At 40.2% G+C, this 15,632-nt stretch overlaps 2 protein-coding genes across 4 annotated transcripts in view; one reads left to right on the forward strand and one right to left on the reverse strand.

Moving 5' to 3' along the window:
• Positions 1-15,632, forward strand: part of wdfy4 (WDFY family member 4) — a 38,109-nt gene that overhangs the window by 18,030 nt on the left and 4,447 nt on the right. For 2 of the 3 annotated variants that reach the window (XM_026309073.1, XM_026309071.2), the window contains exons 40-58: positions 10-201; positions 306-415; positions 2,815-2,892; positions 2,992-3,183; positions 3,273-3,345; positions 3,429-3,643; positions 5,211-5,359; positions 5,480-5,594; positions 5,841-5,926; positions 6,011-6,073; positions 9,481-9,523; positions 9,722-9,841; positions 9,980-10,097; positions 10,193-10,302; positions 11,569-11,719; positions 12,496-12,587; positions 13,724-13,933; positions 14,022-14,142; positions 15,454-15,611. In XM_026309073.1, coding sequence (XP_026164858.1) covers positions 10-201; positions 306-415; positions 2,815-2,892; positions 2,992-3,183; positions 3,273-3,345; positions 3,429-3,643; positions 5,211-5,359; positions 5,480-5,594; positions 5,841-5,926; positions 6,011-6,073; positions 9,481-9,523; positions 9,722-9,841; positions 9,980-10,097; positions 10,193-10,302; positions 11,569-11,719; positions 12,496-12,587; positions 13,724-13,933; positions 14,022-14,142; positions 15,454-15,611 — 2,396 coding nt within the window. Of the gene's footprint in view, positions 1-9; positions 202-305; positions 416-2,814; positions 2,893-2,991; positions 3,184-3,268; positions 3,346-3,428; positions 3,644-5,210; positions 5,360-5,479; positions 5,595-5,840; positions 5,927-6,010; positions 6,074-9,480; positions 9,524-9,721; positions 9,842-9,979; positions 10,098-10,192; positions 10,303-11,568; positions 11,720-12,495; positions 12,588-13,723; positions 13,934-14,021; positions 14,143-15,453; positions 15,612-15,632 lie in introns of all 3 variants that reach the window. The other variant, XM_026309072.2, reaches the window with a different exon arrangement.
• Positions 6,224-8,558, reverse strand: lrrc18a (leucine rich repeat containing 18a). Its single transcript, XM_026309076.2, has 3 exons — positions 8,465-8,558; positions 8,249-8,350; positions 6,224-7,089 (listed from the first exon to the last, which is right to left on the reverse strand). The coding sequence occupies exon 3, from the start codon at positions 7,083-7,085 to the stop codon at positions 6,270-6,272; it is 816 nt and encodes a 271-aa protein (XP_026164861.1). The 5' UTR covers positions 7,086-7,089; positions 8,249-8,350; positions 8,465-8,558; the 3' UTR covers positions 6,224-6,269.

Below are 15,632 nucleotides of genomic sequence, written 5' to 3' on the forward strand. Positions count from 1 at the left end.
GTGTTCCAGATGACAAAGAGCTAGTGTCCTTAGCGGAGGCCTGCTGGTCAAAGGTCATGTCAGAGAGGCAACACATGCTTGAAGAAAACTATAAGATAGAGATCTCAGCGAGCCACAGAGGTGACACGCGACCTGTCAGCATGATTGACATCAGTCCACTGTGGGAGGAAATGGCACACAAAGCCTGGCTGCTGCACACAGGTTAGCTCTCAATACACTATTAACTGTGGAAGAGGAAGATGCTTGAATGTTATATCTATTATCTTTACATACAAATTTTGCTTGTCTTTAAAATATCTTTTTAGATTCTCAGAAGAAGAAGGCGGCCAGAAGCTCTCAGAAGACGTTCGATATCATCAGCAGCGCTGTTCGCTCAGCTTTGAGTCGGCTAGGCAAAGAGTCAATAACAGTAGAGGTAAATACAATGCTATGCTCCTGCATTGTTTGGTTCTTTTACACCGCTCTTGGCAGAGAGATGTGTATACTTGTGACTGTCATCCCTAGTGAGGACTGTGGGATCATTACCTTTTCCCAGGTGCCCCTGCATCCCAGAGAACCGTGCATACACACCCATCCCAAAGTCACTGCTGTGTTTGTGCTGTGGGCCGTCCAGCCCTGTGGGGGTGTTTGATTATTTCTTTAAATGGATTTGGATTATCACAGCTGATTGCCCCTGAGTGGGCATAGTAATTGATATCTGTTAGGCCTATCCATGGGAACACTCACTACAACACACTGTTTGCTGCTGAAGGTTAAAGACACGTTTATTGTTGTTTTTTCCCCCCGAAACACGTGGCCCACATCATTAGTTCCCCCACAACGCTTAAGACATCAAGCCATCTGGAGCAGGGAGCGAGGACATATTACTCAGGCACACAGGCATGAAATTACCGCGTCTGTGTGTCTGTCTCATCCCCACGAAGTGTGTGTGTTCTTGTTTGTGCACATCTCTTGCCCACAGAAATCGGGTTGGCAATTATAGTGGTACCAATCTGATGAAAACATTATTCATTTGATGTTATTCTTTATCATATCAGTCTTTGACAGGCTATCAGAGAGGGTGATGAATTGTTTTTCCATCTGAGAAGCATGGAAGAAGAGGGAGGGACGTTTCCTTTCTCCCTGTCTGCAGTGTGTTGCACCACTTCGTTCTTAGTAGGTTGCAGCAGGTAGCAAGTGTTCAACAGTGATATTCGAATCATTGGTAGTGGTCAGTCAGTCTGCTGATTTTTTTTTTCCATCAATTCTCCTGAAATAAAAGCAAGTCATTCATTAATTTCTGGATCATCAATGACCTTTATTTGGCAAGTCATGGGTTTCTGGAGAGTCACTTTTCAGTCACTGGATCCATAGTAATGCATTTCTACACAGTTCTGAGCATTGTCTCAGAGTCTCACAAACCTATTTTTATTGAACAAAAACAGAGTTTTAAAGCTGACTGTAGGTAATGAATGAGAATTTAGAGACTGATAAGGCAGGCTGTGTCCTCAGTCAAGCTTCACTACAATCCTTCTAAAGATTTATTTCATCAGCGAATGCAGTTTCCATAATCATATCTGTGTCCTCATATTAGAAAGATAATTAACAGCACTAATGATCACGTTAAGTTCATTACACATTCACTGCCAGCCCAGAATGAAGTTGACATTATGTTGCCTTATCATCAAAGGTGGCGTATTGTTGGGAAGTTATTAAAATGGAAATGAGTGTGATGTTCTGATGTTAATTGCAGAGGGAAGAGATGAGTTATGTATTTAATGCAGCATTTAAAAAGGCAATGAGGTCCCTATCTGCTAAATAGGGTAATTAATGCTATATATTACTTATGTTTGTCCAAATGACGGAATGAAATTAGGAGATGATGACGTGGAGTTGCTGTTTATCTGTCACAACATGGCTCTAGTTCGCAAACTTCATTATTACTCTCTTTTCTGTCTGTAATATTTCTATAATCTCCCCTCAAATTACTCCTTTATTTGTTTCTGTGCACAACCTCTCATTTGGATAGGCAGTCAGTCATTTAGAGAAACAGTTTTCATTCTCCGGAGGGTTTGTCAAAGTTTGTTGTCAACTTTTATGCATGGGCTGACTCTGCAATCATTGCATCTCAATTTTTGCATCTCTTCTATTACAGAAGTAGTTGTTATGTTTATTGTACGTGAAATCAATTATTGCATTCATGGGGTTATACTGCAAAACACAGAATAAGCATCTGTAAATAAAACTCGATATAAAGAGTTACTGCATGTTCATTCAGTCAATTAAATGGCTTTCCTGGGTCAGCTGTGAGGATGGACACATGTTGTTTCACTAGTCTCTCAGCGAGCACTGCTGCGATGATGGGCTTAATGAAGCAGTTAACAGTCAGAATATGATCCCAGTGTGTCTGCTGAGCATGAGCATCCTGCAGTGTCAACACAGCTCTGTTTTTGGTTTTTCTATTTTTTTTTCTTTTCTCTTTTAATCGACACATACACACAATAAAGGCACACACACTTACCTTGTCCTTGACTGTGGCGTTGCTCAGTGATATTAATGTTTATGTTAATTAGATCACACCAGCAAATGATTACATTTCCAGACAGGGTTATTGTGAGACTGTAGCCACTAGCTTATTTTGCCCAGTGAATGCAATTTAGAACAGATGTAATTGTATGAATGCATTGTAATTGCATGAGGAAACAACAATACCATTATGAATATACAATCTCTGTGAACGTTTGATGTGCATGTACAATATGAGCTGGAAGAAGAGAGATTGTCCTGCCTGCTCTTTTCATTTGCACCGATCAGGTTACTCTCCTTTATTTGTAGGAGTTTCTGTCCTACATGGAGTCACATCGACAGAGAGGCCACAGCATGTTTGAGAATATAAAGACAAACCACTTACAGGTTTGACAGAAATGTTACCATGAATATACCAATATATATAATAATTGTTATTTAAAATGCCACAATTGAATATGTCCTGGGCCTGATTCTGTGCCCCAGTTACAAGCCAGTGAGTGGGAGCGAGTGAGCTCCAAGTGGCTGCATGTGGAGGCTGAGCTGCTGAGGGAGAGAGCTGTGTTTGGCCCTGGCCCGGGAGTGCTGCTGAGCCGGGACTGGGTGCAAGAGGCTGCTGAAGGACCCAACCGAACGAGATCACGCATCCGCAGAAAAGCTCTGAGAAGCTCCAAATGGGTATAACCTTTTAGTTTAAAATGGAGACTAATTTTTTTTGTGTTCAAATAGTGTATAACATGTAAAAAGGCTGCTTGTTGTTATGACAGGTGCTTGGAACACTGTGTCTGGGTTTAAGGACTGGCATGTGTGAGGAAAACAAAAACAGAAGAGAAGATACAGGTTTATTATTTTTTTTATTTACTTTTACTGGAAAGTGGGTGTTGGGTTTAAGCTCAGTAGAAAAATGTGTTTCCCTGTGACAGAGCCCAAAATCCTGTGTGAAGTTGGAGCAGAAGCTAAAGAAGACGAAGAGGATCGAGGACAAGACTGTGACCATCTGACCTTCTTCCCAGTGCTGAATGAGACACCTGCTGTCAGTGAGGGTCCACCGGATCCCTTAACCCCTGCACCCTGCTCCCACACACAAGACTGCCCCAACATACGCATCATTCTGCAGAAGCTGCACCCTGGAGAAAAGGTACTCTAGCACAGCAGGGTGTTTTGGTATGCTGGGCTAAAAACAACATGCCTAAACACAAGCACAACTCCTTACCCTACTAATATCCACAATCGTAATTATCTGATGTAGACTAAGGGATTCCAATAGCCCAGCGCTGCTATCAGAATTTCATCTTTCCTCATTAGTGTAATGTTTTAATGTCGAGGCCCAGCTCAGCTCTTCTCATTCTTCCAGCGAGTTAGAAACTGAAGTGCATGTTGACAGGGACTCTCATCGCTCCGGCAACCAGCCGCGGCTTTTAATGTTTCTGACAGAAGTATTAATAAAAACAGTAGGAGGTGATGCAAGCTGTCTTATATCCGCTTAGTAAGTGTGTGAAGTGTGCAAGTGTGTCCTGTTGTCTTGCAGTGGTTCAGTGTATGAGTCCTGCTGAGCTTCCTGTCAAATGAACACAGTCATTAACTCTGAAAAATGCACACACACAACCGGACTTACACACACACACAAATACACACACACAGTAACACACAAAGGGAGACCCACTCATAATTAGCTTGCCAGCACCAATAGTGTGATTATGACAGTAATGTGTGTGGGGAGAAATCAATGGTCTGACATTAGGCGCTCAGTCAATAAAAGTCCTCCTTTTCTCTCCTTCTTCCCATCATCAGCTAAATCACCCTCAGACTGATAACGCGTATCTGTCCAGAGCACAGTAAGGAGATAAGGAAATAAGTTTATTGTTATGTATTTAATCTTTGATAACAATAAATTCTACATTTTTTCTAGTCGTTGTTAAAGGCCTGTTCACTGATGGAAACTGCCATAAAATCTCTCCATGATACCATGTAGTTCAATGTAAGATTTCTCTGTCATGAGACCCACTCACCTTGACTCTTCTTAAAACCCTTTTATTAACCCTTTTTATATGACAAGCATTTTATCTATCATCCTGTGTTTCTATTGTGTGCATTCAGACAAGAGGCTCTGATCACTTAGCAGGTTTCCTATTGTGTGTGTGGCAGTGATTAATTCTCCTAATAATGGCCAGGCAGGGCCTCCTCCTCCACCAAGAGTGTGACTTCTTGTCTGGGGGTTAGGGAGTCTGATTTGATTAGTATAAATTGTGAAGAGCCTGCGGATATGTTGGGGCCCCATATGGTTTTTGGGCGCTGTGTCCCAAAGGGCCTGCAGAGGGGCCAACACAGAAAGACAGCCAGGTGCACACACTCACTGTGAAATGAGGGGAGACAATAGAATTAGCCACACATTATCACAATGCAGTTAGCATTAGCTACAACCAACACTGAAAGCAGCATGTGACTCCGCTCTGGCGCTTGTACGAAGCGGTCTCACTGCTGAAAAAGGAGCCAGGTTTTCTCCTCCCCATCAATCAGCACTGATAATGAAGTGTTCAACTGTGTCTTTTTAATAATGATTAAAATATGTGATTAAAATGATCAATCAAGTAAAGCCTGAAGTCCCAGTGTTGCTGCCAAGTCATGTCCCAGGAGAGAAATGTGCTGATGTGTGTTGTGTGTCTCACATGGGCCTTAATGTATCTGTTTTTGCTCTCCCCCTGTAGGTTAAGGCTAAGATGTGTGTAGTGATGGTGAGTGGTCTCAGAGTTACAGAGGGGGTGCTTCTGTTTGGGGAAGAAAACCTGTTCTTGTGTGAGGGATTCACTCTCAGTCCTCCGGGAGATGTTTGTTGCAGGAAACACCACCCAAGCAGGTACAGCTGTGTGCATCGTACTGTTGTGCGCAGCTACGGAAAGATAAATAATAAACATAGCCAATGAGTTTTGTCAATTTGTCATCCATGATTGTCTATATCTCTTACTTTGTGTGCCAGTGTGAGGGATTCCTTCATTTCTACCATGCTGAGTAAAGATCTGCCATCAGCCAGCTGTAGACGCTGGCTCTATGAGGATATCAAGGAGGCGCGCTTCATGCGTTTTCTTTTTGAGGTCAGACAACTAAATGTTCCCTTACATGCTTCCTGTGTTCAGTTTGTGTCTGCATAGGATTGAGTTGAAATATATTCACCCTACATGTTTACATTTTTTCTCAACACATGTACAGTAGAAATCAGATTTCCAGATGTTTGTAAGTCTAGGCCTAAAAGAAACCGAGAGATTAAAAAAATATGTATTAGACACAAATGCCAATGTGCCAGTGACTGAAGAGTGACAGCGTCTTTCTGTTACTACCAGGACAATGCTATTGAGGTCTTCATGAAAAATGGACACTCAGCCTTCCTGGTGTTCCTGAATAAAGACCATATCTCTGCTAATAAAAGGTACAGTATTAATAAATAAACCATGTTTTTTTTTAACAGCATTCTGACAATGACCCTTATTTTTTCCTCTCTTTCCCAATTAAGACTGTGCACAGTAGTGTCAGCATTAAAAGGCAGAGGGGTTGCTGATGTTATTGCTAGTGCCAGGTAAGTGTCATCAGTTAATTACAACCATCAGAAATATTTTCAAGCAGTTACATGTAGTAATTTTTTTATTTCCTTTAAAAAGGAAAATGCATCAAAATATAACTGACATATATTGATATTATGCACATATAATTAAAAATTGTGTGGCTGCTTATAAATGACTGTGTTTGTTCTGATGATGCTAGGAGCTCTTTGGTCATTTGTTTGGCTCCTCTTCTACCTTTCTTATTCTCCACACATCCTGATTGACTGCACCTACTGAGTTTGGCACTATCAGTCCTGGATAAGTCCTTATCCTTTTCCCCTCAAGCACGTCACTTCCTCCCCCTTCTTCTCTTCCTTGCGTAAGCCTTTCTCTCTGCTTGTTACATTTCTTAAGGCATGTCCTGCACAAGCTGCTCTCATGGACCAGGTACACATCTTCTTCTGGTTTTGATTTTTCCTTCAGCATCCACTCACTATCTCCCTGAGCATATGATAGAGGATTTCGTTTTATGTTCACCTTAGTGAGGTTGCATAGGGCTTTCAGAAAGTCTGGTAGCGTGATAAAAAGGTTATCAAACAGGCCTAACTCTTGGAGATTGCTTAGATCCATCATTGTAGTAGGCAGAGTGTCTAGATGGTTCATTCCCAGATTGAGACTCTTCAGGCTAGTGAGAAAACCCACAGTGGAGGGTAAACCTGCAGAGGTTAGGTGGTTGTTGGAGAGGTTGAGGTGGGTCAGTCCCACCAGATTTCCAATGGACTCGGGTACAGACTCCAGCTTGTTGCTATGTAGATCCAGCCATCTGAGTGACAAGAAATTCCCAATGGTGTCCGGGAGTTTTTGTATCAGGTTGCGACTGAGGTCCAACTCGTCCACATTGGTTAGTTTGAGGAGGCACTTTGGGAAGATGGTTATTCCCATGTTGCTAAGAGTGAGTCTGCGCCGTCCATCTGGGGTCATACGTATTGCCTTTTTGGCAATCTTAAGGGTGACCTTTGTCCCTTTGGCTGCCTTTCCTTTGGGCATGGTACTGCAACACAGATTTAAATTCAGTTTAAAATTTCAGCTCAGCTTCACTTTTTTGATAGTTTCCCTCAAGAGGGTAGTTTACAATAACTCATCTAATGTAGACCACCATATAGTACTATTGAAAATAAATGTCTATGTGTATGAATGTGTGTATGTTTATGTGTAAGTATGTGTGTGTAAGGCTGAGGCTGATGTGATTTATTCAGATACAAGGGCTTATGTATGGCCTGGGGGAGTAAAGAAAGCATGCTCTCTGAGGAATGAGAGCTTGAGCTGTGTGTGTGTGTGTGTGTATGTGTGCGCGTGGCATGTGTGCGTGTCTGTGAGTACATGTGTGTCTCTGAGTGTTATGTCTGCACTAGTGCATCCTCACCCAGAGTTGCCCATGGGGGTATTTAAGAGCACGACTCTCTAATTAAGGCTAATGCTGGGGAACAATAGGAGAGAGGCGACACTGGGTAATACAGCAAAAATAAATGAGTGCTGATGCTCCCTCACCATTCAACTGATTGAGCTGTTTGGCTCTTTTCAGGCAAGAAAGGTGTGCGTTTGTGTGTGTGTGTGTGTGTGTGCGTGTGTGTGTGTGTCGGTGGGTCATCCACATGCAAATGTGTTGTTGTACATGGATGTACTGTACTACAGTATATGTGCACATGCACAAAGAGTCAAATCAGGACTTTGATAAATGATAGTTAGGGAGTGTTGGGAGTGTGATGAGGGCTTCGCTCTTTTCCCTCCCTGTCTAAAAGAGCAAGGTGTGTGTCTGTTTGTGTCTGTGTTACACCCCAAGGCCCTCTCTCGCCTCATTCATCATCCTCAGGATGAGAGAGGTTATCCACTGGTGCTTGTTCCCATTATAACCTCCTATAGAAAACTATTGCATGAAATTATTGCCTGCAATTAGATAACACACACTGGGCCAAATACGATGATTGATTTAGTGTAGTTTTACAAAATAATTTGGTCAGGTGTTATTGGATGAGGGGAGGAGTTATTGGATACACTGGATACACTTTAAGTACCCCCTTGCTCACTAAACCCATTTACTGTTTGTGTCCCTATTTCATTTTTTAGTTGGTATTCTATTGTATTCTTTATTATCTATGTCTAATTTTTTTTTATCTAATTCATTTTCTACACAAATGAGGATTTGTACTCACCATATTTTATCTTCTTTTTTTCAGCATTGACTTTAGTATTAGAAATATACCAAAAGCTTTAGCTCCTGTGAACTGGCCATCCACCTCAAAGCCCCCTAACCCCTGTTGAAAAAAAAAAACCCAAAAACATACATTTTACATAACACAGCAACAAAACAAACACCTTAAAACTGTGTTTCAGGTTCAGTCATAAAGTAGAAATTCAACTGATGATACCTGGTGGTCCTGTCTCACAAAACGCGGTGGTGAAGTCGAGCAGAAAGATCAGGAATGCACTGTTTGTGTATATGAGCATTTCCCTTGCCTCCCTACACCAAACGGGGAAAGTCAAGGTTCCTCTTGTTTAATAGCGTTACTTAGCAACTGTGGTCTTGGCACCAGGACTTTATTGCCATGTTACTGGCCCACAGAGGGGAGAGAGATTTCACTTGAACGCTTTCCTAATTTAGATTAATCAAGATTAGATAGGTGATCCATGAGTAAAGTACGTAATGAAGTGTTCAGCAACACTGCCATTTAGTACAAATGTTTTGTTTACCCAAACACACACTCTTGTAGATGAGTTGGTGATAAGGCATTTTGATTGACACACATTTGATTGTTTGTACTCAGCGGTTTGTTAAAGAGCAACTTTTAAATGTGGGTTTCTGACTATGAAACATTGAACCGACACTGAAAATGAAAAATTAGAAGAACCTATTGTTTCTGTTTCTGTTAGTTATGAAGCAGGTAATTAACCTGCACTGTCTGAGACAGAAACGTAAAAGAAGTTACTTTTCCTGTTCGACCAGTGATCATTAACCTCTGCATGCCATTTAAAAACTCACTGTACAAGGTTACTGTACTTCCTCTACTCAAACAGCTTACAGTGTTACTTTATATTTTCTCACAACCTACAGACAGCATCGTGTGCTACACCCATCACCAACAGTATATACTTATATATATATAATTCTATATCATTTATGCTGTGTACTGTAGAGCACCTCAGTCCCATACAGTAACTGCTCCTACAGCTGTGTACACACAGTTTGTGTTTCCTGAATCACTAACTCACCTCCATTCTGCTGCTTCACAACTCTGCTGTTTCAACACTGGTTGCCAGGCAACAGAGCAAGCAAAAGGGAAAAAAAACCCCATAAAAAACAAAAACAAACTTTGTGTTGTGTAGGCACTAGTGAGTGATCAGCCTCTGATACTAATTCAAAGTATTTGTTGTTATTGTGCTTTAGGAAGACTCCTGTGGTTGAAAAGACAGCACTTGTTAAATGGCAGGTAATGCAATAAACATGGCTCTGAATCCGTTTTTGTTTTGTCAGAGTTGAGTTTGATGTTGTTACTTCCTAATCTTTGACATCAGCACTGAATGACTGCCAAAAGTAGACGCAACATCAAGAATAATTCACGAACAGTTTTATTCCTGTTGTTACAGAGGTGTTTATCTGCCTTATATTATTTATGTTTGTCTGTTAGAAAGGAGAGATAAGTAATTTTGAGTATTTGATGCATCTGAACACCATTGCTGGGAGGACATACAATGACCTGATGCAGTATCCAGTGTTCCCCTGGGTTCTAGCTGACTACCAGTCACAGGTAAAATTTCACATACAGGGCTTGTTTTGAACAAAGGAGATAGCCTTGATATTGTGGTTCAGGCACCATGATAATAAAAATGTTAAGGGTTTGATTGCTCCAAGCATACTGATCCCAGTTTATCTCTGTCCTCAACAGACGCTTGATCTGTCAAATCCTGCAACCTTCCGTGATCTGTCTAAGCCAATGGGAGCTCAGACAGAGAAAAGGAGGCAAATGTTTATCCAGAGATATGAAGAAGTGGAAAACAGTGAAGGTATTTTTTCAGATTCTTACTTTACCCCTTCAACCTTTGCTTTTCATTGTACTTATTAAACTCAGTGTGTCATTTTAAAATACTTTGCTCTTTAGGAGATTTAGCAGCAAGATGTCACTACTGCACCCACTACTCTTCAGCCATCATTGTGGCCTCCTTCCTTGTTAGGATGGAGCCATTTTCACACACTTTCCAGGCATTGCAGGTGAGACCATGGATCACATCCAGACTAGACTCATGGTGGGAAACTATCATATTTATGTTCTTCCAAAGTTAATATTATATGAAATTCTGTGGCTTACTCCCAGCAGTGGATATGACTTGGGAGGTAAGGAAAATTTTATTCAAAACAAAGAATAGAAAATCAAAGTATTTTCTCTGTGTTAGCTGACTTCATTAGTTTGTACCCTAACAATAAATACACTGATTGTATGCAAAAATGTAGTACCTAAACACTACTATCAGGTTGCAGAAGCTCGCATTCTTATCTCACTATAGCATTGCAAACATTTTTATAAGGTAAATAATAAAAGATTTGAATGATGGAACTTTTTATAAGTTTACTCAATGATGACAAATGGGATGAAACATTTCTGAATCTTTGACAGCTACGAAACAAGATATTCAGTGCCACTACAGCATTGACCGCGTCTATTTGGTGTGAAATCAAGCGTGATTTTATAGATTGAAGGCATGCAGGCAGTCCAGGTGTTGTTGTGATTTTTTTTTTTTTCTCCAGAAATGGAAGATAGTTTGTGTTGTATCAGGCCTTCTGCAAAAACCCAGAGATCCAAATGCTCACTGGCTTTCATCACTGTGTCATTTTTTTCTATTTTCAAATGTAATTTTGCTAATAATATGACTATAACACGAACTGTAGAGCCGTTTCCAGCACTCTAGATCCTGTTTCAACACTATTCCTCATATGGAAGGAGATTATAGACAGATTTTAATATATATGCAAATAATTACAGAAAACATCTAAAAGAACCAAATGCAAATAGCCACAGATGTAATAAATTTACAGTACACCATCCAATTGATTATAATGAAAAGGCATGCATATTTGATAGTCAGAATAAAGCAATAAAGATGTTAGTCTGGTGAATTACAGTGCCTTTTTGTCTTTTGAAGCACATAACGCGTGTGTCGTAATATCCATAACTGGATTTACATCTCTAACTGAGTTTACCAGGATATATGCTAGTTTCATTCATTGGGATAATTGTTTTACTCTAAATTACATTCTCTCTCATGAGATTTCCATCATAGATTATGGAATTTTTACAGAAAGATGAAAAGCTTCCTTCAAATAGTGGCAAATATTTTTTGCTTACATAATATAATGAAGACTATAAAATATGGTTCACTATTCCGTTTCAGGCAAACTACTATATTAATATGCCTGTTACAAAGCTTGATTCAGTGGTGTGCCAGGGGTCTGACAGTGCTGTGGCTTGTCTCCCCACAGGGAGGGTTTGATGTCGCAGAGCGGATGTTTTACAGCATAAAGAAGGAGTGGGAGTCGGCCTCCAGAGACAACATGGGAGACGTCAGAGAGCTGATCCCCGAGTTCTTCTACCTGCCTGACTTCCTGGTTAACTCTAACCACATCCAACTGGGTCAGGCTTAAAACTCATATTCTGTGTATCTAAAATTATCACTAAGAGGATGACCTACCAATTAAGGTGTTTTTGTGTGTGTGTGTGTGCTTTAAGCATTATGATAGCATTTTGATATATACCTTGAAAAGACCTTAAACAATGATGTGTTAGTCTGTCAGTATTTGGTAAATTCCCCATGCTATCTGTGGCTGTCAGCGCCAAGCCCACGTGTTTCTATAACATGTAAAACTTTAAAGATGGTCACAGGCTAAAAATGTACTTTTTAAAACAGTTGGGCACTTCATTGTTGAAGTGAAGTGAAGTTAGTGCATCAGTGGTTTTGAGACTATCTACAGCAGTGCAGATGATGTATTTGAGAGTGAAAAAATAAAAAACAAAACTATGTTGCCCATGTTCATCATAATGAGGAAACACATCACCCAGTGGAACAGGGTGGCTTATTGATGTGTTCTTAATCATATTTGGACAACAAAGGAGATGTGTGGCACAGAGGAATAAAGAACATTGGTCTCTGGCTACACACCCAATATTTATTAGTACACTCAGTTTATTTTGGTTTGGTATTTCCATGGAATTTTATGGCAGTAAAACAAATATACAATATTGCCAGTTGTATCCTCTAAAGATATCATGTGCTAATGGTGCACATGTATGACATACACACAAAACAGGGAACTAGTTGCTCCATAGTGGCAAAAAACACCTTCATCAAAGGATAACACAGCGTGATGTTTCCTTCATGCCATATCTGTTGTATATCCATAACTCTACAGGCTGTATGGAGGATGGTACCACTCTGGGAGACGTGGAGCTGCCTCCGTGGGCGAAAGGTGACCCCCAGGAATTCATTAGAATCCATCGAGAGGTCAGTGACCTCACCGGGCTTGTCTGTTACACTTGGCTAGTCCGATCTATTAGATACACAGACTTTTCCCTTAAGACCTAATAATGTTTGTCAATACTGGCTGATGTATGTACATAGAAGATTCTCTGTTTTACTGTCTACTACACTACAAGTATTCTCTGTAACAGTGAAGCTGTAATGGTGTTGGTTACAGACCATTCTTTTAGCCTCAATATAAGAGGCAGATCTTATTCACAGCAGCTACTCATTCAGTGTATTATCTCTAGTCATCTCACTGAGACTGGGTCCGTTAGATTCTTTCAGTACCACTGTTTTCAAATACAATGACCAAGAAATGCTTGAAAAGACATGTATCTGATGTGTAGATGACAGACAGTGAAGGACAACAGGCCCATTTAACACAATCCAGAGCAGGCACAAGACTGTTTCTTATTCATGATGCCATTACTTCTGCCAGCTGTTTATAGGCTGAATGTTCTCTCTTCTTTCTCAGCTCTTTCTTCTTTTTTCCATGTGGGGTTATTGTATATTATCGTTTTTCTCTCTGTTGGTGGGATTTCTACAAAGTGTGACCCTCCCTTTTTCCATTCCTGGGGCGCCTATGATAGTTATCACTCTGTAATCTACTGAACTACTCATATTGCCTACCATTCTCATAAAATTAGTGACTTTAGAAGATTGTTTTTTTTTTCTTCCATAGACAAATTAACTCAGGACAATATATCCTCATTAGTGTTTTTTTTTTTTTCTTCAGTTTTTTGTTATTCCAGGTTGGCTTTATTACAATCGGGTGCAAGGATACGGCTGGTCATAATGCCCACTTTTCCTTATTAACTCTTCAAAACCAATCTCTGGCTAATTCTACCCAAATCATTCTTTAATTTTAACATGAAGATGTGCTCATAACACAGCTGTTCAGCTTCCTGTTGTTTTGGACTTCTAAATTGACTTTTGGAAGAAATCATAGAGTACCTGAATAACTTGATTGGGTGTGCATCCTCATAGAAGTTTCTTGTGTTTCTAAACTCTTTGACTGATGGTTTTGGTCCAACTGTAATAACAGTAACTGTATTTTGAAACTGATAATACTTGAATAGGTGGTCTTAAATTGTGCCACAATTTCCCACACTCTACAGGCCTTGGAAAGTGACTATGTGAGTTCGCACCTCCACCTGTGGATTGACCTCATTTTTGGGCATCGGCAACAAGGTCCAGATGCTGTAGAAAGTGTCAACACCTTCCATCCATACTTCTACGCTCAGAAAGGCCGGCAGGATGCTAAGGACCCACTCATAAGGAGCACAATCTTGGGATACATCAGCAACTTTGGTCAAGTTCCCAAACAGGTGAAAAGAATAAACTAAGTAAGAGAATTACGTTATTTCCTTTATGTAGGTGTACAATATTTATGAATCATATGTGTCGCTCACATAGCTCTTCACCAAACCACACCCACCTCGTTGTGGCTCTAAGAAAGAAGGAACAATACCACCCCATCCAACTCCATTTTTCTTCAAACTGGATAAGCTGAAGACCACTGCACAGCCATACAGAGGTACAGCTCATCAGTAAGAGAGGGGCTCAGACAGAAAACAAGTTGTTTTAATGTGAAAGTAGTTGGGTAAGAAAGCAAATCCGTATATTTTGAAATAAAGTTCAATGAAAGGTTTATTACCACACTTGCTAAAGCATGCAATCAATCAGCTCAGACTGGAAGCATGGGGTCATGCTTTGATTTGTTTACATATACAAATGAGATGTAACAAATATAGTTTTTAGCTTCTGGGATAAAAATGTAAAAGTTAGCTGATTTCCCATTTCTAGACTTTATGCTATGCTAAGCTAATTTAATTGGCTTCTGCCTGTGTTTTTAAGTTTTGCTTACTCTTTACTGAAATGTCAAACTATTCTCTTAAACTATAAAAGTTAAATCCTCACAATAACCTTATAAACAACAGACATTTTCCAACAAATGATTCAGCAGAGCTCTTTCTAAAACTAAATTCAATCAGTTAGAATAATTGGCATTTTTGTGTTCCTCTATTGTTCTTGTTTTATTTCACACTGGTTGGTGACAATTATTATATACAAGATGTGCCCAGGTCTCAAGGGAATCGTTGAAACAGGATGAGAACGTCCATAGGTTAATTTGCACTATGGAACAGAAGAAGGCGCTATCTGTTAGAGCTACAATATGGAGATGACTCTTTCGCTGAGCCCTACTTAATAATCTGAATATCCCTATAGGCCCACTGAAGGAGAGGAGATGAATCTGCGAATGCTCAGGGAGAGATTCCTGCATATTACATTTCATATTAAATCTTAGAATGTCTTATCTGATCAATAAGCAGATAGAGATGAATAGGAGGAGGAACGCTAAGACTAATGCAGACACAACTTCTTTCTGGGGATTTCAAAAGCTGAACTGGTGATAGGATGTAATGATTTTGTCCCGTTCCTGCATGAATAGGTCAATTACAGACAATTACAGCTTCTCTCACTGCCACATTCACACATGCACATACAGCTTATAGTGTCCAGGATACAGGCGCCCCCCTAGGACAGAGACTCAGCTTGTTGTAACCTGGGACTAGTTGTTTTTATGGCCCAGTTTTCTGTGGTCAGTTTAATGAAATTCTTACTGAGCTACTGACATCTTTAATGTGATGTTTTTGAAAAGCCATTACCTTTATGTGGTCGTGTAAGTGTTTTTTGGGTACACAAAAAGCAGAATGAGGTCAATTTTCTATTTTTCATAATTATTGTACTGGTATATATTTTTAAAATGTGAATCTTTAAAAACACTCTTTATTTTATAACTTTTTTCTGGTGGTGCCTCACTCATAAACACTAAACCCCTCTGCAGAGCTGCCAAGAGGCCTGGTAGGTCAAATAGAGTGCCTAGAGAAAGAGGTTGTGGTCCTGGAAAGAAACCGGCTCCTCTTGTCGCCTCTGTTGACCTGCTTCTTCAGCTGGGGCTTCCCTGACAACAGCTGTGCCTTCGGAAACTATGCCACAGAGAAGGTATTTAACTGGGGACATCAG

The sequence above is a fragment of the Mastacembelus armatus genome, chromosome 15, assembly GCF_900324485.2.
Source record: "Mastacembelus armatus chromosome 15, fMasArm1.2, whole genome shotgun sequence".
Taxonomy (NCBI): domain Eukaryota; kingdom Metazoa; phylum Chordata; class Actinopteri; order Synbranchiformes; family Mastacembelidae; genus Mastacembelus; species Mastacembelus armatus.